Source organism: Zosterops lateralis (genome assembly GCF_965231275.1).
Source record: "Zosterops lateralis genome assembly, chromosome: 6".
Taxonomy (NCBI): Eukaryota; Metazoa; Chordata; class Aves; order Passeriformes; family Zosteropidae; genus Zosterops; species Zosterops lateralis.
In genome coordinates this window covers 56,081,870-56,106,599 of record NC_139761.1, presented here as the reverse complement: position 1 = coordinate 56,106,599, position 24,730 = coordinate 56,081,870, and the positions used below count along the sequence as shown (strand labels likewise).

Here is a 24,730-nt window from a genome sequence, read left to right as displayed (position 1 = left end):
CACTGTCAGGTTTCAAATGCAAATGATGAAGTGGCATCTACTTGAGATTGTGAGGCGTATTTTACCATCAGTTGAACCCTTCACTGGAAATAAGTTAGTTCAGATTTGATAATTTCCACACCAGAGTCTTTTATCTGATATCTGAACTAAATCTTATGAGAGTGATGCAAGTCTGTAGACCTGGTTGTACTTGACAGATCACACAGAATTTATTTTTTCTCAACTAATATCTTATGTTGAGTGAGACAAAATAGAATATCTGGTGACCTTGATGTTCAGAGTACTTGAAGCAGATGGGTACAATGGTACAAACTACAAGGCTGCCAGTTCCTAAAAATAAGAAAAGATGCGGTTACTGAGATCAGCATTTGGAAGTAACAGGAGAAAGATGAGCACTGGCAGTACCAGGATGAGTGTGACATCCATGCAAAAAGCAAATATGATCCCAGGTTATAGGAAGCAAGTTATTCCTGGCAGAGGCAGGAATCAGCCATGTCCTTTCCAAAGCTTCCAGTGGGATTGGTGAAGGCCAAAAACCTGCCAGGTGGAAGATGGCAACTTTAGGTAGAGCCCACACAGTCACTGCCATAATCCCACTCCTTCAGGTGACTCCTGTGCCAGCTCTGCCCACGGAAAAATTGTTTTAGGAGCTTCCCCATCCTTCTGTTACTATTGCCTTGCCTTTTACAAGGTGACAAATTGCCCTTCCATGCCCAAACAGATCATGCAAACTGTGCCTGACACAGAAAATGGGATTGAGTCTTGTCAACTTGTCAGAAGTTTTAGGGGCTGGCACTGACGTGGTGTTGGGTGCATTTGTTAAATACTGACAACAGGCACTGAAATGTCTTCTTCTTCTTTTCAGTTATCCAGTTTGGGTTTGTAACTTTGTTTGTTGCCTCCTTCCCGCTGGCACCTTTGTTTGCTTTATTGAACAACATAATTGAAATCCGTCTGGATGCCAAAAAATTTGTTACTGAGCTGAGGAGACCGGTAGCAGTGAGAGCAAAGGATATAGGTAAGTGGATATTGTTATTGTATCCCTGTTTGTTTATTCCTGGATTGATGGCAGGATATAATTATGCTGAGCTAGTTTCAATAACAGGGAGGTATTTATAGGAAAAGTCAAAACATTCGGCTGTGGCTTACCTGTGAATTGTCGTAATTTATTGAAGCTTTACCTTTAAAATAGAAAGACCAAAGCTATAAATTCAGATGAATATTTCATTCAGTAAATAATATCAGTTTTTAAATCAAAATGATCAATGCAATAGCAAAATATCTCACACGCTTCTGACATCAACAGCCCTTCCTGGCAGCCCAGTTTTCGTGCAGAAGCAAAAATTTCCACATTTAATAACGCTGTGCTGGCCTTAGAAATCCCCTTGGGAATGAGAGGAAACTCAAAAGTCTGTTTGTAAATGTATCCCTTTGTCCCTGCTCAGCAGGAATGTCAGAAGGATGAGAACGGCAGTAGATAGAGCTGGAACTGGGCTCTGACAAGAGCCCAGTCCTGCCCTTACAGGGGGGCTCACACCTACAGGTGTTTGTAATGGGAGACCTGGTTACTTACGACCTAAAAGCTCATTAAAATAAAAATAGAAGTAGAAATAAAATAATTGTCCTTGTTACAGAGCCAAGAACAGAGAGGTTTATCTGTTATTAAACTCTACATTCATTCTACTGCAGTACAGGCAGAGTTTTTCCTTGGGCTCATCCTTGTGCCCTGGGATCATCCTAGACTTGAAGAACAAATCATGTTTTGCCATGACTTTGTTTTGAGGATGTTTTATGGCTCCCTGATTTGATGCTGCAGGTTCAGGTTGCTGGTGGACATGATTGGGAGGGGTGATGCTGATTTTTTTGATTGTGGTGGGATTTTGATTATTTTCCTTTATTTGTTTCTGAGAATGTGTTCATTGCAATTCATTGCAGTTCAGTCCCATTCTTCAGAACCTCAAAAAAATAGGTGCCAAAAGTTGGGCTCCTTTTGCTTACAAGCCATTAAATTAATTTTTTATAATTTGTTCTTTTTCTATTTAAAATATAACTAGCTCAGCACAATCATACATGCTCCTAATTCTGTTAACCAAAGATGTAATATATCTAATTTTAAGGACTAGAACAGCATCTACTTGTTTGTCTCTTTCCCTAGGAATCTGGTATAATATCCTCAGAGGTATTGGAAAGCTTGCTGTCATCATAAATGTAAGTAAATCAGCATGAATTAAATTTGAATTCAATAGGCTGGCTTTTCCATTCTGCTCCATTAGTTTTATTTCAGCACAAAAGCCCTTAAATCAAGTGGAAGTATATGATTGTGAAATCTTTGGAAATATTTGAGGATGAGTTGCTGTGTTTATTTTCAAGCTGTGATAGCAGTAGCAATAATATAAAATAGTAAGTAGTCACGGCTGCTTTTTTCCAGAATGTTTTCATAAAACAGTTCTGTCCTTCAAACAAATATGACCACAGCTGCTTACTTTTACTCTGTTGAAATACTATCAGTGGGCTGAGATGTGTTTTTTAATTTGCTATTTTAGGCAAGATGAGAGTCAGTTCAGCTCCTCAGAGCTATCCATTGAAAATCTGCCCTTGAGCTGCATTGTCCCCACTCAGAGAGCTTGGAAAATCCTGAAAAAAGTTCATTTCAACATTTCACAAAAATTTAGCAGGCCCCTTTAGCATGTAGTTCTAAACTGTTCTATCTGAATAGACATCCACAATGATCATCCTCCTTGCACCCCAGCTGGGGAAAGATGAAAACAAAGGCCAGCTGAAATTCAATATGTTTGTAGTGCAGCAAAGCAGGGGCCCTGTAGGGCTTATGGCCACATGGCCATGGACTCCTTTGGTGGTTTTGTTACATTATCCAGACTTGAAATCCCTTCACTTTGTCCCCAGGGTTCTGTTGTGCTATGGCAAACCCATTCTTTTGGTGTGCTGCCTTAGTTTGTCTTTCCCATTTCTCCTCTTTTCCTTTGGAAATAATTTCTGTTTTTCTCTTTCATTCTCCGTAGTCTCTCCTCGTCAATACCCAGTGTTATTTTTCCCTCTTTGATCAATGTACTGCTCCTCTTTACCATAAAATAAGTAAAACATTTTGTACTGTGTTTGTTCCACATGTACATGAGATTTATGCCAGTGGCAATGTTTCATAATGATGATAAATGAGGAAGGCTAAAGTCATGAGGAACTCAGCCCAATTGGCTGTCGAGCCTTTTCTCCACCATCTTTTCAGAAAATTTTAAATAACTGGATGAAATGCAACTTTTGTGACCATAAAAATAAAACTGGGCTCAGTCTCCTCATCCTTTTATCCTGATGAAGTTCATAACCACACGCAGTTAACGTCCTCATGCAATGCAAGGAGACTTTGAACAGAGTCAAATCACCGTGGGTTGTTTGCAGGACGGAAAAGCAGCTGGAAATCAATCAATTGGACCTTGTGCAAGGCACCAGGGAGAAGCTGTGATGGGGACACAGGGAAGCAGAGCTGTGGTAGCTCTAAGCAGAGCTGTGGTAGCTCTCCCCTCGTGCTGTGGGGGGTACAGCTGCTCCATTCTGGGGGGGCTCAGATTGTCACCCACTCAGCTGGTGTGGCACTACTGCAGGGAATATGCTGCACCTCGGGAGAGTGGGCACTGCACAATCCCCTGCTGGTGCAGTGAATGCTCCACTCTGAGGGCCCTCAGGCTCTCCTGAGCTGTGTGAGTTGTTTGGGGTGTGATGATGAAGTCGAGCTCTGCCCGGGTACCGCGCTCACTCTTTACTCTTGTGGCTCAGGCATTTGTGATCTCATTCACATCCGACTTCATTCCACGCCTCGTGTACCTGTACATGTACAGTGAGAATGGCACCATGCATGGCTTCGTCAACCATACACTATCCTCTTTTAATGTCAGCGATTTCCAAGCAGGAACAGCTCCCAACGACCCCCTGGATCTTGGCTACGAGGTTCAGATATGCAGGTACTCTCTTGAATGATCCCTAACGCAAAGTGTTTCCACAGCTGGCAGATTCTGACATTCCTGGGGCAGGTTGCTTGTATTTTCAATACCTTTTTTAAGCACCTTTTATATCAGACGGATCCATTGCCTTGAATATCTGGCTTACATATTAAGTAATCACAGACCTGAATATGATTTACTGCTTATTTTGGGAAATGGAGATTAGCATTAGTTAAATTCCATGCTTGTCCATGCAAAGATTTTTATTTTTATGGACTCCCTTTTCTAGGAAAGGAAACAAATAATCATAAACAGCACAATGGTGCTTTAAGGGAAAAAAATTATGTCACTCTGATGTCATGTCATGATATAATGAACATGACCCTGTTTTTTGTCCAGTTTCCAATTCCTGATGAGTGCAGTAGCATCCTTATCTGCACTGGAATTTAGGACTTATTCGAAGTGCCATCACACAGGAGAAACTTGCATTGCCTTTGACAATTTCAATCTATTCTTTCCAATTATGGTTACCTATTTCAGCTTATGAATTATTACAACTGGGGGCCAAATCCAAATTGCCACTGAAAGTACTTAGACCAGCAAAGCTGAAAGGGGGACAATGGAGGGAGGAAAAGGGAGAAGAGAGCAAGGAAGGAAGAGATTCCAGAGGAGAAAAACACAAACCTGACTTTGATACACTAAAAAAAATCACATAAACTGACCAAGTAAAAAACCTTGCCTTTGAATCATATTTTTTAACATTATATTCTTTATGCATTTGAATAGTGCAAGTTAATACTGTGAAATGACTTCTAAACAGAAAATTTGCTCAGAAATGAAAGCAAAACCAACCCAAACTGCATTTGCAGTAGCTTTGCTTGCTTTTACTGTCTCCTGGTTTCCTCCTGCTGCTCTCTGGGCAGAGGTTAAGCAAGGTTGGCAAATATGTTCCAGCACAGAATGGAGGTGTTGGCAATGTCACCCAAAAGCAAAATGCCAGATTTATTTGCTTTCCACTCCCAGCCTCTGTCTTTTTCCAATCCCATCCATATCCCAAGGATTTTTAAATCATTTGAAAATGCAGAGCACTAATTCTTTCAAAATATTGACAGGATGCTGTGGTTTTGAATTTAATGTATTTTTCTTGGTCCTGTTTATCAACACATAGATTTTCCATAAGCCACAGCTAAGGAAAAATTCTCTTCTCTCCACATGGCAAAATTTAGCTTCGACCTTCTGCTAATCATGTGTTAAACATGTTCTATGAATCTGAGATTAGTATTTTTGTCTTTAAAATCAGTCTGAAAAATATATGTTGCCTTTTTAACTGTATTAAAATAAATCACCTGAGCTGTGTAGTTTACTCTGTCTTATGCAAAATTGATATTATTTTTAGTAGTCAGAGGGTAATAAGATGTATTAATCTTTAATTTTGAGGCTATGGGAGAGATTCACCTGTGTCTTGTTTCTGAGAGGTTAATACAGTGAACTTTCTTTTAGACAGTTCCATTAACTGTTTGTTTGTTCATAACTCCTTCCAGTGCTAACATTTCTGAATTGCACCCCTGATTTACTGAGCCTTGTTTTGCAGGTACAAAGATTATAGAGAACCTCCCTGGTCTGAAAACAAATATGACATTTCAAAGGATTTCTGGGCTGTCCTAGCAGCAAGATTGGCATTTGTGATAGTTTTCCAGGTAGGTGACACTGCAGGCACTTGGAAATAAGTTGTTGGACCAAAGAAATATCTTCTTTCTCAATTGCTTCATGGAAAATCCAAAGAAATTTGCCCATCTTCATCACCCTCTTTGTCCCACTCACTCAGGCATTGGTGTATCTTCAGTGGAAAAATTCATCCCCAGGGATTCCCTGAACTGGTTTGATGCAGAAGAACTTAATGACCTTAGAGACCAGCAAAGCACAAGGCTGATACTAATTAGGTCCCACCAATTTCTCCCATAGGCCAACAACAATTTCACTGAAGCAGCATAAGTTTAATCTAAAATCATTTTTAGAGCTAGCCAAGAAATGAGATTTTCAAAGTTTTCTGAGGTAAAGTTTAATTTGCATCTGAATAAGAAGCTGAAATCTTGTAATCTGTCCTTAAAAGACATTATTTAATCACAACAGTGATGGTACTTATTGTGAGACAAATGTTTTAAGTCTGCCTTATCTGAATAACTTATTTCAAAACTTTTATTGGGTTTTTTGATTAAAAAATATTTTTTTGGGGAAAGACCTCCCTTTCTTTGAATCAAGATTTTTCAACCAGAAAAAATTAATTGCAATGTATTCTACCAAATTTTACCATTTTACCTCTTGTATTTACTTCTGCCTTCCTGATGTAAATCTCATGAGCCACTCACCAATTGCAAATTCCTTTGGATTTTTAAGTGGCTGCAGTGTCAGGAATTGTTACATAAATCCTAGAGGTCCATGCCTGATAAATTTCTCTACTTCTAGCATGCACAAAGCAGTTGAGGGGAATTGAGTCCAGCAGTCCAACTCAAATATTGTCCTCTCTTCATTTTTCCTTTCTAAGTGCACCAAAATCAGCCCCTTTCCTTTCCCTACAGCCACCCTTTCATTTGACCCCTGCTGACACCTTCTCACAACTTCATTTTCAGAATTTGGTCATGTTCATGAGTGAATTCGTTGACTGGATTATCCCAGACATTCCTAAGGACATTAGTCAGCAGATTCACAAGGAGAAAGTTCTCATGGTGGAGGTCTTCATGAGGGAAGAGCAAGGGAAGCTGCAGATGCTGGAAACCTGGAAAGACAAGGACAAGAGGAAAGGGGAAAACTGTAACAACCACAGCCCCAGGCTCTCCAGGAGCCGCAGCGGGAGCTTGTCCTCCTGCCATTCCTATCCTCTGGACGTTTAGGAGAGGAGGGAGCTGAGTCTGTCGGGGCATTCCAGAGACAAAAGCCATGGCGCCAAGGGCAGGACTCCGGTAACGGATGTGCCGCTGCATGTCGAAGGATGTGCTGCCAATTCACTCCCATCTTTGTGAGAAATGCCCTTCTTGCAAACATGGAGGACCACGTTCTATTTCTGACAACCTTGGATTTATTTGTTTTGTTTATTTTTTTCTTTTGCACAAGCAGTAATGCAGGGAGTTTTTGTATTTCATCCTTAGGTAACACTATCGACGTTGGTGTGCATTAAGAAATGCAGGTACTCACGATAGTCTTGCTAGAGATATTCTCTGAGAATCTGATCTTAGCCTATCAATTAGCTAATGAAATAAAGGTAAATTTGAAGTCATAACAATTATAATAATAATAATAATAATAATAATAATGATAATAATGATGATAATGCTAACTTGAACTATTTTTGGAAACCCAGGTTCGAAGGTCCATGGGGTAACTCGCTAAATGATATGCAAAATCAGTATTCCCTAGTATTCCATAAAGCCTACCAGCCTGACTTGCTTCCCAAGGCTGGGCTTAGCTCTGTGAATCTGAGTTTTGCAGTCCCACAGGTGTGGGAGGCAGCCTGCTGTGTCCCCCAGACCCTCCCCGGGGCATTGCTGCCACCAGAAACATCAGCACAGGGAATCTGGGAAGTACTTTCTTGGCAGCAGCAACAGCAGCACAATTCCAGAGATCCTCCCTCCCAGCAGGTCCATGGTCAGGGAGCATTTTGTTAAATGCCCCGAGTTAATGAGCACACGGAGAGCTCCAGTGACTCTCACTGCCCTGCCAAGCACTCGGACGCTGCTGTTACCAAGGGAATTCCCTTTTCCCCGTTGTTTCAGCACAGCCCTGTCCCAGCCTGGCTGTTCCCTGTAGCCCTCTGGAGCAGGAGAAGGGAGTGTTTGCACCCATGTTTCATGGCCAATTTCCCCCCCCCAGACTTTCTGCTGTTGGCTGGCACTTCCCAGAGGCTGGGCCAGAGGAGTAAATCCCAAATGCATCCCACTTACTGTCTTCAGTGGAAGCTTTGCCTGCACTGGGGCTACAGGACCAGACCTTCAGTTAGTTACAGGACTTTTCTTTTGTCTTAAAATCCTCTCTCTTTTGTACAAGGAGCTTTTCCCTGAAGTGTAAGTGGGGAATCCTTACTTCCCGTGACTAGTTAAATCCCATCAGTACAGCTCCTTTTAGGCATAATACGTTTTAGTTTTGCTTTGTCGACCGATAAACTGCACTTCCAAATAATATTGGTGCAATTAACCTAATTTCTTTTATTGCTTTGTCTTGTCCATGGCACTTGCATTATAAAATAATGAAAAAGAAAATAAAAAGGAAAGATTTCTTTAAAGTCTAACTACTGTATGGTTTGTTACAAAACCAAACTGTTTTCAAGAGAAGTTAGTTATTTCTTTTTTTCTTTCTTTTTGTCCTTGCCAAACTAATTTAAAGATTAATGCTAGAACTCTAAAAAGAATGCCATATATAGCTTTTGATATATTTATTTGTTTTAAAGTATGTGATAAACTTGATATTTTTCTGTAGTCTGTCCAAAGAAGGTACCAGAAGAGAAATTATGTGGAAGAAAGAAAATGGTATTAACCAAATATCCTTGAAGCTTATTTAAAATATTGATCCAACCAAAGATTTTTATTAATAAAGGGCTTATATTTTGTTAACTCTTGTTTCTGTTGTATTTTGACTTGCAGGAATGTCACTATTTTTAAAATTTGTAGCTTCTGATAGCTGTGTTGCTGTAGGGCCAAATCCTGCCTGATTTATTCCCACATAAATGTAATGCCTGGTTAGTAAATGTTTACCAGATCAGGCCCACTGACTGCAATAGGACTGGGAGTGGGGAGAAATCAAGCAGAATTCTGTCCACACATTTTGTTGGAGACTTGTTCTTCCTCTCATTCCTTGGTAGCCCAAAAGATCCAGGAGAAAGCCAAACTACCTATTCTGAAGAGAAATCTTAGGGATTGTCCTCGAAGGGGATTTAATCTATAAATACTGACCTGAAAGTATTCCCAACTTAATACTGACATTCCTGTAAATGGTGGCACTATATCCTGAACACATACTTAACCGAATTTTTCATTATTTGCTGAAATCATGGAATAGTAACAGTTGCTTATACTTTCTTTTGTACAGTAAATTGTTTGAAATGGAATTTTGTATATAAAAATCTGTATTACTACTTAGATATCTATAAAATTCTTTCATGAAATAATTTTTTAAGAAAAGCAAATATATACAAAATCTGTTTTATTTTGGTTTTTTTTTTTTTTTCTTTTTCTTTGAACACTTATTTGAAATAAACTTAAATATCCAAGAGTTTCTCCTGTGGGACAGGTTCTGTTCCCAACCCTCCTTGTGCTCTGAGTGTCCAAACATCTCCCTAAAAATCTCCCAGGTAGATCTGGTGCTTGAGCTGCTTTAGAGACCCACTTGGAGATGAGTGAATCCCACCTGAAATCCATCTCCAAGAGCACAAAGGGAGGGTTTTTTTGGCTGCAGGATGGTTCCACTGTGGTGGCTGTCACATTTTCACTGCCCTGAGGGACCTGGCCAAGCAAAGCTGGCCTCAGAACCTCACTCGCTGATGGCCATTTTTTTCTTCCCTCTGCCATTTAACTGTTGTGTGAGGAGGCAAAGCATGAGGCTTCATGCCAGCCCTCCTTTCCTTGATGGAAAATATTAATGCTCCAGGAAATGTAGTTAGGAGGTGGGAATTGTGTCCTGAGAGAATGGATATGGACACCAGCAGCAGGTAAACCACAGTCTAGCTGGTAACTGTGTGGGGCTGTCAGTTATTAAAGACAAAATAGTACATATGAGCTCATTAGATGTAAGATAATGCCATCCAGAAAAAACCCTTGCCTTGCAGTTGGGGTACTTTTCTTGAAAGTTTTTTCATATTTGGGATCCAAAAAAAAAAAAAGTTGGCTCTTACCAATAGCAAATTTGAGGCAGGATTCTGCTAGAAAGAATTTCCTAGAATAGAGGGGGAGATAAAAGAAACTTAAAACAGGGAAGCAGGGATCTGGAAGTTGATCAAAGAATACCTGGACATGCCTTGATGAGACTCATGGTGACCAGGTTTGATGAAAGATAGCAAACCAAGTATTCTACTTGTGAAAATACAAAGCTGAATTCTGTGTTGGTGTGACACCATGGCCATGACATGCATTCTTGGCATGCCTTCTTTAAGCACAAAACCATTTCCCAGCCCCGATTTGATCAAAGGGAAGAAAAAAAAAAAAAGTCCTAAACCCAAGGACTTAATGTATTGAAGGGGAAAGTCATGCAATCCATGAGCCTGGTCCAAGAGAAAATGCAGACCACGGGGAAGATTCCTGCTGGGAATGGAATCACTGAGCCCTTGCTGAACCCCTGTTTACCGTTTGCCATGTGGAGGAGAGACACAACGTCAGTCGGTGCATCCCAGGAGGAAGTTGTTCCCACCCCAAGTGCTGCCAGTGCAAGCCTGATTCTCCTGGATTTCCATGTCATTGTGTTTCCAAGATACTGTCCTACAAATATTTTGCAGTCTTAAATAGCTTAAGGGTGAATAAGTCTCACATCAAGGCACAGACACATTTCTATTTTTAACCCCCCGCCCACGCTCTCAGGTCCTGAGCTATTAATGATCTTTTTGGCAGTTGTGATTTCCAATCAGCAATAATAATTTACTTTTCATCTTGATACCTCCGGAGTCTGACCTCTCCCTGAGTTCCATACATCACTTTAGTGCATTTATATTTTCCTATGAAGTTTTCAGAGTAAACATGTTCTCTTCCTCTTGCCGCTGAAAAAAAACCCCTGTCTTAAAATTTATATGAATTCCATTCAAACTCTGGTTCAATTCTTTGCACATTCGAGCACTATTTATTCCACAACCAAACACAACATGCCATTTTTAGTATAGCAGAGAAAAACCAAAGTTCTTTTTTTAAACTTCTTTTTTTAGCCCAAGAGGCCTTTCTGAAGAAAAAAAATCTATGAATGTGCCTGTTTTGAATTTTAACTCTATCCTTAATTTTTAAGGCCATGTCAGCCACCTGAAGCCAAAGAAAATATTTCCATTGATTCCCTTCAGTGTGCTCTGCATGAGGTTAAGCAGTACTTATCGAGTGATTGGTTTCAATCACTTTGGATAAAAGAAAAACAGTTATTGTATGTTACTTTTCTAACCTTCAGTGTCAGCTAAAGCCAAAATAAATCAATGCAGATGTGTTGTTAGTGGAGTAAAGAGCTGGGTGCACCATTGTGCTGGTTTCCATGAGGCAAAGGCCTTGGAAAATCCAAGAAAATTTAAGATTTTGAGGTCATGGCTTTCATCTTAGTACCATCTCGGGAAAAAAAATTCACACCGGAACAGGAAACATACCTGTTCAGATGACCATGAGAAACAAGAATCAAAATACAAAATATTTAGCAGTGTTTGTTCTGAGCAAGCTTAAGTATAATAAAGTCCATTTTTCAGAGCAAGGGGCACGTGGTTAAGCAATCTTGTAAGAGAAGAAAAGGTTATTCCCTATTTTTAATGTTAAATGAAAAAATAGTGGCTATCTTCTCCCACTGAAATGTGAGATGGAGCAGAGGAAATGGTGCAAAGTAGGGAAGAGAGGAAGAAAAGGCTTTTTTGCCTGCTGTTCCCAGAGCCAAATTAGCTGACAGATCAGCCACTGGAGTGTTTTTTTCTGGAAAGAGGATGGATTCCTAAGGCAAGGCCACCTTGTAGGTGGGTTATGGGGCAGCCTTTGGCAGTGTTCCCACAGCCTCGTGCCATCCCAACCATGCCAAGCCAGGAAACACTGTGGGTCCTGTCTGGAGAGGGGAGCTGGAAGTCTTTGGTCCTGTGGGAGGAATGGAGCTCATGAGCCTGGAATTCCCCTCTGTCCTTGGCAGCAGCCTGTAATTACGGGAGCAGCTCACATTTCTCAATGTATTAATCCCTCAAATACATCTCCAGGTAAAGAAGGAATGTAATTGCAAGTAATTAGGCAGCAAGTGGGGAAGCAATAAATCCCAGCAGGGTAGACTGCTCTGGGTTCACTGCAAGAGATGGTGTGTGTGCACTGTGTGTCTGCAGGCTGCTGGGCTCTGACTCCTGGAGGTGTTTGGGCATTTTACTCTCCTCAGGCACTGCTGGGAGTGGAAAAGGGGAGTTGTGAGCAGGGAAGGAACAGTGAAACTCCTGCGAGTAAATCAACATGAGCATCAGCTCCATCTTCCTCCTGTCTTCAAAGAGCAAAAGAAGTAAAACTGAGAGGCAGCTCTGAACTTCTGCTGAACTTCTTCCTTTCTGACTTTGACTTCTGAAACCCAGTTCCTGCGCCTCTTTACAAGGCTTGCCTTTTAGAGCTGGTGAGCAAAGCTGGTAATCACCTCTGGGGCTTCCTGGAGATAAGAAATGGCAATTAATTAATCACTGCCAGGTTTAGGTACTTGGCAAAGATGTGGTACAGGCTCCCTTTCAAAAGCCTCACTCCAAAACTGGTAAAGAACAGCAAAGTATGGTTAAATGTGTCTTTGAGTGATCAGAGAAGGTGAGCTTGGGGCTGGTCTTATGCTACAACTCATCTAATTTTGGTAGTACCTACACAAGGAAAAAAAAGAAAACTCATTCTGTGGCTTTTCTGGCACCAAACTCTGGCGTGTGTAATTTCCTCACTCCTTCTGAAGCATACAGGTGGTAGGGAAAATATATAAATGCTATATACTGGATTGGATTCATCCAGCCTTTTCTCAGGAAGTCACGCTCCCTTCCCAGACTTTCCATCTCTGGGAACAAATGCAACAAGGTTCCCACATGTTTGTGTATGGAAATGGACTCCTAATTGTGGTTTAGGCCTAGCTGGGATCTGGTTCTGACCACAGCACTGTGGACTAGCTCAAATTACAGCCTTTCTTCAGAGAGCAGAAAATAATACTTCCTCCCCAAAGAATCAAGGGAGAGGGATGATGAAACCAGATTTGCTTTCTTATTTATTATATCTAAATCCCTGTGAGTAACTTGCCCAGTCATATCCTGTATCACACAAAACTATTCATGTTTTAAAAGGAAATAACTGGATAATAACTGCACTGTGTTCGAGCAGACGGGGCACTCCCTCTCTAATCGGAATTGAGTAAAAAACTTGCACCTTCCAACCTCCAGGACAGTGACTCAGATGGAAAATACTGCATTGGCACGTCCTGAGAAGAATGAAAATCACAGATCTCTAAGGCAATAGTTGTTTCTAGGAAATAACCCCCACCTCTAGGCTTCTCATTATCTCCAGTCACAGCAGTGAGTTCACAATAGCTGAGTTTAACTCAAAAAATCAAGCAAGTGTGACCTGGCTCACTATTTTTTTTATTTATTAAAGCAAAATTTCAGTACCTCTGAGAGACATTTAGATATTTTCTGGTCTCTGAGGAGGCCACTCTGCAGGCTGGATGAAGAGACACAGTTGGGAAAAGTTTATATTTTTCACCAGGTCCAAAGCAGAGTCTGTTGGTGCAGAAGAGATAAGAGGTGAATATTCACAGACACCAGAAAAAAAAAATTAAAAAAAAAAAATAAATATATATATCCCTCCTGCCATTATTTCAACTGCAATGCTCAGTAGCAGGCAATGGAGTGCTGCTCCTCAGTAAGGAAAGGGGAAGAAAACCTTTCCTTGGGTGGGAGGATGAAGTCCTGTGGTACAGAACTCATTCCATGCTTGTAAGAAATACTCCAAAGTGCTGCAAAATGGATCGATTTTCTGCAAAAGAATTATTTCTGTTATCCTAACCTTTACTTTATAGCTGCTCAGAATATTGTATTTTCTAATACAAAGATGGAGAATGAAAAAAAACCACTTCAATTTAGAGAAAATAAATGTTATTGTGGTAAGTATTTACCTTTTCATGGTTTTATCTGGTTTAGGAACTGGCAATACAGCAGGTCAGGAAAATAAAGAACAAATTATACATACTCTGCAGAAATTAATCAGTATTAGCTTCCAAGCCTGGCAATCAGAGCTGCTGGATTATTTCCCTGGATGAATAGCAACTTCCAGTTTGGATCTTAACTTGCTTTGCTTTGCCCTCAGCCAGTCACAGAGCAGGAGCTGAATTGAATAGAAACAGAAAGGGCCCCAAAAGAGATCTAATGATCATTCACTGTTATTTGGGGACATTTTGTCATTTCACAATGACGTTCCTCTGCAAACAACCCTTGCTCTCTGTCTTCTCTGTTCTTCTCTTTTGCCAAGTGCAAAATTGATGTTGCAGAGCTTAAGTAATAAATATGGTTTAGAAGAATGAGATGTGCTGGGCTAATGTATACACACAGCCTTATTGACATGTGAAATGTTTGTCTGAATGATTTCATACTGCCATGGTATGATGAAAATTCGCTACAAAAATAGGTAAAAAGTCAAGTCAGAGGTTTTTAGCCGGAGTAAATAAACAAAAGTCTACAATTTACCCTTCCCCTAAAGTTAAACTAACTTCTTCTGCCAACAATAACACAACAGAACTGTATCAACAGAATTATATCAACACTTCTGCTGTTTCAATATTAAGTTCAAGCATCTGTTAACAACTTATTGCTTGTTGTTGTTGTTACTTGGCCAGATCTTTTATCTGTATACAACCTAGTCATGCCAGAGTTCACTCTCTTTTCAGTACTTATTTACTTTTCCCACACTCTGCTTCTAATTTTCTCTCCCAACCCACAATAATTTGACATTTCTTACAGGCCCTTTTGTCAGGGACAGTTTACTCCCAAGATCCTCAGTCTCTTCACAAATGAGTCTCTTTACCAGAGCACTTCTTTCTAGACTGGATGTTATAGCAACAGAGGGGGTGATAGCTGACAAAATAAACATGTACAGATCAATTCATTCACTAAAGAAAATACAGAAACTGTCTTCTCTTTGCTGAAAATGTTCATTTTAGGGTTTTGCAAAAAAATGGGTGAGAGGCATTGGATAAGTACATTATGAAATTTTATGGAAATCAGTTTATTCACCATGGGAGTAAAAAAGCAAACTAAAAACCTCTTGCAGCAGCCCAATTCTGCTGGTAGGGAGAGGTTGCTTTTTTTTCTCTGTGCAAAATCTCCTCTTATCTTGAAGACAGCAAAAGGAAAAGGAGGTGCTATGAATTCCCTTGTGAGTCAGGAGTAGGTATATTAAAAGAAGTGTACAAAGTGTACAGGGTCTCCAAAGAGAAACAGCTCCTCAGCACTGTCTGTGCCAAGGTGTTTGCCCAACCTGTGTCTCAGAACTGTCAGGATGAGGATTTTAAATCCCCCCTGGGTCATCTGCTATCAAACTGCAGACGGGAAATGAAAGAAATTATCCAAGCTGCTTCACTTAAAAACCCGGCAGGTCTTTAATACCCGCTTCCTCCTGACCAGCAGTGTTGGTTGCCTTGGCTGGAAATAACGAGGATCTTCCCGAGTTTCCACACAAACACACCTCAGTCACCCAAAGTTCAGCACAGCCCCACACTTTGCCATTTTTGAAGTCCCCAAATGGTGAGGGTTTTTGGGTTTTTTGTTTGTTTGTTTGTTTGGTTGGTTTTGTTTTTTGTTTTTTTTTTTGTTTTGGTTTGGTTTTGGTTTTGGTTTTGGTTTTGGTTTGGTTTGGTTTTGTTTTGGTTTGGTTTGGTTTTGTTTTTTTGCCTGAATATCCTGGTGATTGACACCTCCGTGAAGGCTCTGCTGAAATTAATCTTTCCGTGCTCTCTCTGCCCTGCTCCTCCAGCAGGGACCGGGAAGTCTAAGCTAAGGCTGAAGCACTCCCGGGCTTCGAGCTCCCTCTGCAGTATTTTGCAAGGACTCGTCTTGCCTCCAGAAACCTGAGGTTTATTTGGTTAGGAACCGGATCATTCGCTGCACTTAAATTTCTGGGAAACTTCCACTGAAATCCGAGCTGCTCCAATAAATCATTTCTATTAAGTTTTATTCGGACGCGGGAGCGCTTACGATCTGTTAGGCTCGCCTAATACTTTCTTTGCCAAAGCCCCACGAGCTGCTTCCAAAGGAAATCCCTGGAATAAAGCAAATTGCTGGGGTATTTTCATCAGTGAACGCGTCCAAGTCAGGTTCGGGCAGAATAAAAGACCCTGCTCAATCACTCTGCCTTCTGCTAGGAGTGAGTTTAAAAGCGTTTAGGAGTCTTAATAAAATATTGATTCGTGTCTTTTAGTTTCACATTTGTTGCTAATTTAGACAGCTTTGGAATTACATAAATGTGCAGTGTCACTTTCATACTCCTCGTACCTCAGTGCTGAATTTGGCCACTAGGCTTCTATGAAGTGATTAAAATCCCAGCTGATGTTGTTTTCAACTGCATGTCAGGGTATAGAGAATAAAGGTAAAGATTTGGACTTCTCTCATGTAGATTTGTCTCTGAATTTGGCTGGTTGCCATCAGCAGGTACAATGTGATTTGGTCCCTGCTGTTTTGTAGAGTCAACTTCCTTGGCAAAATTAGAAGTTGTTTTATTTAACTCATTTTATGCTTCCTATACCATTACAAGGGTTACTCCTGCTTCATAAATTAAAGCTCACACAGACCAAATGTATTTCTCCTATCCTACCCTTTTTGTTAACGTCTTTGCTTGAATTTAAAGTATATTCAGGGCTGAAAAAAAACCCAAACCAAAAACTTCTTCAATCAGGTACATCTTGTCCCAGCTCAGATTTGCAGTGGCGATTCCTCTCGCTCTTTACTTTACCATGAGACCCTGCAACAATTTCCTCCAGTTTGCAGCATTTAGGGAGTAACCAAAAATATCTAGTGAGTTTATCTGAGGAGGGCTTGTGCCTGTGGGAGTTTTAGAAATGTTTTGGGGGTTGGCCTTCACATTGGAATGTGAGTGGAGACAGAGATGAGGAAGACGATAGTGTTTAAGTCCATTTATCAGTCAGAAATCTTTTTATGATGAGAAAACATAGGTCTGTGAGTGTGTTGTAAGGATAATAAATTAAAGGGTGCTGGAAACAACTTAGGAATGGCGTAGCCTGGGGAATCAACATGCTAGTGCTCACAGAGGGAACAAGGAAAATCTCTGAACTATCTACATGTGCTGAGGAGAAAAGCCAAACTGCAACCACAAAACAATGGGATGAACTTGATCCTTCCCATTTAAGAAGAGTTCACAACCTTCCACCTTGTGTAAGAGTAGCCTCTAAAATACAAGGACTTAGCATTTGCCCTATTTCTTCCCTTTTAAAGGTCAGGAGGTACTTTGTGTCACAATTAATCTTCGTGAGGAACAAAGGCAAGGCTGCGTGCCCTGTGTTTCCAGGGAAAGGCTGGGGGTCTCTGGGGGCCACACAGGGAGGGCAGAGCCTGCTTCCCTGGGCAACTGTCAGGCAGGAAAACCATGGGAATGGCATCTCTTTGGGAGCAGGGCTCTGCCGTGGCCTTTCTTGCTCTTGGTGGAAAAAGCCCTTTATAGAATCATAGAACCACTGAACAATTAAGGTTGGAAAGGACCTCAGAGATCATTGAGTCCAGCCATTAACCCAGCACTGCCAAGTCCCACCACCATGTCTCAAAGCACCACATCTGCACCACAGATGTGCCACATTTTTAAAATCCCTCCTGGAGGGATGGTGACTCCACCATTTCCCCATGGCGGCCTCTTCCAATGCCTGTCCACCCTTTCAGTGAAGAAATTTCTCCTAACAGCCCACCTAAACGTCTCCTGGTGATTTTCCTCTTGTCCAGCCCCTTTTCCTTGGGAAAAGAGACCAACTCCCTTCTGTCTACACGCTCGTCCCAGTGAGCTGTGGAGAGCCAGAAGGGACCCCCTGAGCCTCCTCATGACCAGGAGGAACCTTTTCTCCTTGTACTGCTTTTCTTTCCACCTTTTTGAAAGGAAAAAAAAAAAAAAAAAAAAAAAAAAAAAAAAAAAAAAAAAAAAAAAAAAACCCAGAGAGATCAACCATTATAGGGGTAGGTGTTCACAACCAGTCCAATGATTGAGTATAAACGGGAAATCTACAGTTCCCCCAACTTCAGACTTAGACTGGTGAGGTCACACCTCCAGTCTTGTGCCCTGCTCTGGGTTCCTCCATTCAGGGAAGGACCCTGAGGGGCTGGGGCATGTCCAGAGGAGAGGATGGAGCTGGGGAAGGGTCTGGAGCCCCAGGATCAGCTGAGGGAGCTGGGAAGGGGCTCAGCCTGGAGAAAAGGAGGCTCAGGGGGGACCCTGTGGCTCTGCACAAGTCCCTGACAGGAGGGGACAGCCGGGGGGTCGGGTTCTGCTCCCAGACAAGTGACAGGACAAGAAGACATAGCCCAAGCTGCACCAGGAGAGGTTTAGGTTGATATTAGACAGAATTTATTTGCAGAAAGGGTGGTCAGACATTGGGATGGCCTGCCCAGAGGTGGCAGAGTCACCGTCCCTGGAGGTGTTTAACAGCAGGCTGGATGTGGCTCTCAGGGCCACGGTCTGGCTGACATGGTGGTGCTCGGTCATAGATTGGACTCGATAATCTCCGAGGTCTTTGCCAAGCGAATTGATTCTGGAATTCCGGAATTCTGGGATGCTGTGACCTGGCCAGGGCTGAGGCGCTGAGCCACCCCGGCTTCTGCAGCAGGACACCGGCCTCGCCGAGCTCGGCTCCAACACACGCTCTGCACTCAGCAGCACCACACAAGCCAGTCCTCCTCAGTAGGATCTCGGGGCAGGGGATCCCCAACCCCGGGCGAGGCGGCGGCGCGGGAACACAGCCCCCCCCTCAGGGGCGGCGACGCGGCCGCCATCTTGGGCCGGGCGGGGCGGGAAAGCCGCGGGTCACGTCAGTTCCGGGCGCGGGTCGCGGCCATCGCGGCGGGGCCGGGCCGATACCGCGCTGTGTCAGGTCCGTACGGGTTCTATTGGGCCGGTACCGCACTGTATCAGGTCGATACCGGGTTGTGTCGGGTCGGTACCGCGCTTTGCCGTGCCTCCGGAGCCTCTCCGCGTTCCCGGGAGGTCTCTCCGCAAACAGGGATGGATTTCCCCTCCGGAGGGTTGGGACGGGGCGATGAAAGCCCCCCCGGCGCCCTGGATCCTCTGCGGAGCCTGCTGCACTCCATCTCCTCGAGCCTGTCGGTCAAGGAGCTCTCCGAAATGAAGTTCCTCTGCCGCGATAAAATTGGTAAGAGAAAGCTTGACTCGGTGCAGAGCGGGCAGGAGCTCTTCGACATCCTGATGGAGCAGCAGGCGATCACGAAAGACAACCTGGAGCTGCTGAAGAAGCTGCTGCAGCACATCAAAAGGCGCGATTTGCTGTCACAGGTGATGCAGTTCGAAGAGGGAGGACCTCAGGCCCTTGAGGATCAGCCAGATGAGCATGAAAGATGTAGGTGGATTATTATAAATATGTAGTTTCATGTATTTATATAGTTATATCCCCGTATATATCGCTCCCCAGCAACCCCAGTAAATGTGTACACAAACGTCTTTCCGGGGTGGAATTTTTCCCCCTCTTTTTTAATCTTCCTTTTCTTTTATCTTTTGGGATTCCAAGTCTCTCTTCTGTAGAACTCTCAGCGTGTGCGGTGTAACAAAGAGCAGTGGCATTTTGCTGAAATAAAACCAACAACTCATAACAACACTTTTCTTGTGTTCCTTATCAATTCCGTGGCTGACTTGATGTGCTTGTGGTGTTTCAGGTCTCCTGAGGGCAGCCCGTGATGTCATTTGTGACAACCTTGGGAGAGAGTGGAAGAGGCTGATGCGGGAGCTGGGGATGCCCGAGGTGAAGCTGGACAGGATAGAGGAAGCCTATCCACGGAAATTGTACGAGCAGCTCGTTCAGGCACTGCGGGAGTGGCAGAAGTGGAAGGGGAAGGATGCAAAGGTGGCTGACTTGATAAAAGCCCTGCGGGCCTGCAAGCTGAATTTCGTGGCAGACAAGGTGGAAGAAAAGATCTCACAGGTGAACGCTGGAACCAGATGAAATCAGTGTAAAACTATGAATGTGAAAAGAGTGCCTTCTTCTCCTCTCAACCAAAATAATCATCACTGGTTGCTTCTCATGCCATTTATTTATGTGCCTTAATAAGTTAATTTGTGCTCAGGTGATAATTCACATGGAAACAGATTCCTTTCAGGGAACTTTTTGTAGTTTGATGGTTCTTTCAAAGTATTTTAGCTTTCACAAGATCTGCACTTCATTTTATAGAAATTACCACACTTTTGTTCTGCCACTCACCTGGAAAGATTTGCTTTGCTGCAGACACTTTTTAGATGCATCTCCACTGGAAATACATCCTTGGGGCACTTCTGAGGCAACTGGAATTTAAAATTTCACAGGGAGGTTGTATTTTTTTTTTTTAATGGCCTATTATAAATACAATGTGAAAGGGAGAAGGATTAAACCTTTCAGCTGGGTGCAGCTTTTCTTTTGGAGTGGCACAAAACAATATCTTAGGTAATTTGTCAAATATATTTGCTCTCCATGAGAGGATATTAAGACAACTGTGACCTCAAGCTGCAGTACAAGAGGGACATTAAATATTGTGGTGGCTTTCTTGGAAAAAACGTGCCTGGGTTTGAAAATGAAACCAAATGCCTGCACCAAGTGCCTTCAGCATCCTGCAGGAAGTGTTCTCCTGAAACTATGCAAGAGATTGTGTGTCTCACAGATGTTTACAGCAGCCTCTTTCCAAGGCTGTGAATGCTCTGGGGCTCCTTGCTGGGAATTCTTCTGTGGCCTGTGTCACCTGCTGGAAGGTGTGAGCCCCTCACAGAGGGAACAGGATTCATGGCCCTGTGTCAGGTTCAGCTCTCAGCTTTCATCTGCAACAAACTTCACTCAGTGGCCTTCACACCTGGCCTAAGGCTGGAAAAATTGCACAACTGCACAGTCCAAGGCTGTAGAGGCCTCAGTGGGGAGAATCCCATGAAATGATTACAGCTTGAACAGGATCCTGTGTTCCTGCAAACATCTCCCAAGTGCCTGCCTATATACTGGAAGAGGTTTTATTGCTGCTGCACCTGTGGGACTTCCAGCCCTTTCCAAGTTGTTTTTATGTGGTGCCATTGCTGTGGAGGCCGGGTGTCAGCACATAACCTGTCACTGCTCTGCACAAACGTCGTGACACTGACAATTGTCAGGTTTTCACTGCATGTGGTGCCTCTTGCTCAAACAGTCAGGCTTGAATAGTTAATTGTAATTAGTGGAAACTGTTGTAAGTTCACATGACAGACAAATCATTTCTGTCAGGGTTTTATTTTTTTCCCTTCAGTGATTCTTCTCTGCATTCCTAGAAGTGCTCAAGGCCAGGCTGGATGGGACTTGGAGCATTCCGGTCGAGTGGAAGGAGTCACTGGTTGGAACTGGATCATCTTTTAGGTCCCTCCTTGCCCAAACCATACCAGGATTGTGTGCTGATTCTCAGTATCTTTCCAGTCGTGGTATATAAAGTATCACTGGTTGTATCCGAGCAAAGGGTAATACAGGAGTTGCCACCTGTCTGCCTTTTGGGCAGGCAGAGTTCTTTAGGTTCTTACTCCCTTTCCTTCTGTCAATTGTCAATTCCAGGCTCTCCAGAAGGAGATGCTGAGCTTCAACTGAATGACCAGCTCAGGTGTTTTGGAGGTTTTTGTTTCATAGACACCAGGACTATCCATTCTGCAGTATTTAAAGAAAAGGATTGCTCCAGCAGTTTTTCCTTCCTGCCTCTGAGCAATCCCTGGGAGCAGAACAGAGTGGAAGTGAGCAGATTGAGTTATGTGAGTGCTCAAACAGCTCTGCAACAGCTCCAAGTCCAGTCTCTCTGCTGAAGTGCTTTTCTTACCCACTTTTAATAAGTCTTCTGCTTCACCGAGGAGATTTATGTGGAATGGGAAGAGTAGACTGCCTACTGCACACAGACAGGATGTTTTAGGAATCAGTTGGAATAACCTGTTGGTTGTAGCCAAGCACTCATCAGCTACAAGAAATTTTCTGCTTCAGGAGATAAAAACCTCTTGTTTTTTTTAAGGATTTTGTACATCCTTTTACTGTGTCTGAAAGCAATGACCTAGACTGCATCAATCTGTGCCATACCTCAGGGCCAATTAAGACTGTTTTTATGAGAGATTAGTGTTGTTTGTGTGAAAGCAAAATCAACTCTAACGAAGGGAACAAAATCTTTTTATTGGGAGGAGAGATAAAGAGTGCAATTTGTAAGGGAATGTTTCCTCATCTAGTTGACAATCTTTTATTTTCAAATTCAACACCTTGAACTCATAGACATATTTTTATAACATGAATTATCAAGTTTTATATTGTATAATTCTGTGTGTATTTCATTAGAAATAATTCCTTAAAAAACCCAAAATAAATGGAACAGGTTTTTTTTTTTTGGTTTTTTTTTTTTTTTTTTTTTTTTCTTGGGTTTGGTGGGATTGCTGTCTGCAGTGAGATCTCTGACTGGGAGAAAGTGGATGTTAAGATCACTTTGAAAGCAAGGAGTGGTGCTAAACAGGCATTGTGTTACCGGTGCCTTTCTTGGGACATGAAAGACAAAAAGCCAAGTGTTTTGAGTTTCTCAGAAGTGCTAAACAGGCTGCAGTTTGCCAGCAGCAGCAGCGTTTGAATGCTGTCACTCAGAGAGGTGTAAGGAAAAAAAAATTCCCTGCCAGCCCTCGGGAGCCTAAACTGCAGTCCCGGTGCTCTTGGGAGACAGGCTGCCTGTGGGGAGGCTTCCATCTCTTCTCCTCTACTAGCCAGGCTGTGCTAAGCATGTTAGATTTGGTTTATAATTAATTAAAAGCCCGGCTTCTGGTTTAGTCTAAAAGCTCGGTCAGGCTTTTAGAGGACGTGCTCAGAAGGAATTGACAGAGGCCTGGGTGTTCTGTGGAGTGTCAGCCTGCACTTAAAGCTGTGAATGAGTAAGACAAATAACTTAATTGCCCATTTTATCAAATCCTTTAGGATGCTCTGCAAGAGTATCTGCCTGTGAGGAATTACTCAAATCTTCTTCCTTTTGGTCTCCTGAGAGTAATCTTTCCTCAAGGCCTTGAGAAAACAGCACATCAAAACATGCGGAGAGTTAAAAGCGCCATCTCGGGAGAATTCTCATCTCGGAGGGTTGTTTTTCCATGTCACTTCTCAGTCCCTTTCAGCACTTCCTTGCCATTGCCTATGCTTTTTGAAGATATCAATTATAATCGCATACTGAGGTGATTTTCTTTTTTCAAATTGCATTATTTTCATTACTGAGTTAAAAGAAGTTTTCTAGACCATTAATTAACAATCCTCTTACACAAATTGGTTGTTGTGAACATTTCAAATACAATGCTTTGGTTTCCTTTTCTCCATTCTCCACACTCAGGCAGCTGCATTTCCTCCAGCCTTTGTTTCATTCCTAAAATAATTGTCTCCTTTCTGAAATCTAATTGCTTCATTTAATTGTTTAATGCAGAAAGCTTAATAACACAGACTGTGTCTCCAAGCTCTCTCTGGTGCTCAGCATGTTCTTAATTCAGGCTTTTTGGCTGAGTATTTTTCAATTCAAATTTATTTCTAATCATTGCCTTGTGCCCTTCTTCTTCTTCACAAATCACCTGTATCCTTAAAATGTGTTGCAGCACGTATATTTTTCTAGGTCGTCTTCCCTCTTTGATTTATTGCTTTTCTCTGCCAGTGTTTTGGTGCTCTGGTGGAATTTAGAGGAATTTCTGTTTCAGCCATAAAAAACAGAAGTGTGGGGGTGAGCTGAGGGGTGGGGGAAGGAGTTGTGAGTAGAGGTTCAGGAGCTTTTTGAGAATCTGTGTTTCAATGAAAGCTGTCACAGCTGAGGGTTGCTTTACAGGAACAGGCTGTGTTGCAATGTGTGCTGGGAACTGTAGGTCCAGGGAGAGGAGGAAGCAAGGCTTTCCTCAGCTGCTGGGAAAGGCAGAGTCATGCAGGGCTCTGCCTGGGAATCTGCGTGGAACCAACTCTTAATCATTAAATAGTCCCGTCCACAGAGCCGTTCCTGCTCCTGCCTCATTCCTGAGAGCATTACACATGCCTCTCTTACAGCAGGCTGAAGTGAAAACAACAGGCTTGTTCTTGTGCAACATGATGTAATAGACACCATTAAAATCCTTGGAGTTGGCCATCCTGGCTGAGTCTGAATTTGGTAATTTCTCTGACTTGATCAGATGAGGAAGCTGAAAGGCTTTTCCAGGTGCTCTGTGTGTGCAGTTCCTGTGTGGATGGCAGCTGAGCTCTCTGTTCCTTTGGTTTATAGTGCTGTGGTGGGGCAGGGCACAGAACTCCAGGCAGCTGTCACCCTGAGCAGCTCTTGTAGCAAAGTGAAGGGGTTTGTGTGTGTTCTCTGCTCTGTAAAAAAATAACAGCTCCAAGGGAGGTCTTGAGGCGTCTCCAGCACAATGCAATAAAAAAGTGCCTTTGCTAAGGAAAGTTTCTTAATCTTGACTTTGTATCTCTGCTGAATGCTTCAAAAAGCTGTCAGACTGGTATTTTTTATTTACTACATAATGTTCAAGCCTTCAGAGCAGGCACAGGTGCTGTGTGAAGTTACAAAGACAGTTTTAACTGGACCATTGTGATGGGAGATGTAAGAAACACCCAACTGGGACTTTCTATGGGAGGTGTTTTATTTACAGGTGAGCCTGGCTTTGGAGAACTTCTACAGAAAGCAATCGTCTTGCCATTAAAAATATTCAGGATTTTAAAATGTTTTCTTCTCCATTTTTTAACTCTGCTAATCCTATTGATCGCAGCAGGAGTATTAACTTAAAAAAAAATATTTGCAGAATTTAATCTGAGCAGTTCTTACTGTGGTCCAGCTTCTAAGAGGGTTGTAGCAGCAATTCTGCAAGTGTACACGCCACCTGTGGCAAAAGGGAAGTACAAAGTTTAAATTTCTGTAC

General features: G+C 42.4%; 2 protein-coding genes across 4 annotated transcripts in view; both read left to right on the top strand.

The window, feature by feature from the left end:
• ANO1 (anoctamin 1) overlaps positions 1-9,306 on the top strand; it is a 73,158-nt gene extending 63,852 nt beyond the window's left edge. For all 3 annotated transcript variants that reach the window (XM_083863488.1, XM_083863489.1, XM_083863487.1), the window contains 5 exons: positions 866-1,018; positions 2,156-2,208; positions 3,787-3,971; positions 5,542-5,647; positions 6,578-9,306. In XM_083863488.1, the coding sequence (XP_083719614.1) occupies positions 866-1,018; positions 2,156-2,208; positions 3,787-3,971; positions 5,542-5,647; positions 6,578-6,838 (758 nt within the window). In that variant the 3' untranslated portion in view covers positions 6,839-9,306. The remainder of the gene's footprint in view (positions 1-865; positions 1,019-2,155; positions 2,209-3,786; positions 3,972-5,541; positions 5,648-6,577) is intronic.
• A 9,371-nt stretch (positions 9,307-18,677) lies between these two features.
• On the top strand, positions 18,678-24,521 carry FADD (Fas associated via death domain). Its single transcript, XM_083863178.1, has 2 exons — positions 18,678-19,217; positions 19,531-24,521. Exons 1-2 carry the CDS (start codon positions 18,866-18,868, stop codon positions 19,815-19,817), a joined length of 639 nt encoding a protein of 212 aa, XP_083719304.1. The 5' UTR covers positions 18,678-18,865; the 3' UTR covers positions 19,818-24,521.
• Positions 24,522-24,730: the final 209 nt, after the last annotated feature.

What these genes read in the sequence shown, in the direction of transcription:
- FADD (XM_083863178.1), top strand. Translation starts at nt 18,866, where the DNA reads ATGGATTTCCCCTCCGGAGGGTTGGGACGGGGCGATGAAAGCCCCCCC. An exon ending in GCCAGATGAGCATGAAAGAT is followed by an intron (nt 19,218 to 19,530) that starts GTAGGTGGATTA and finishes GTGGTGTTTCAG; the next exon opens with GTCTCCTGAGGGCAGCCCGT.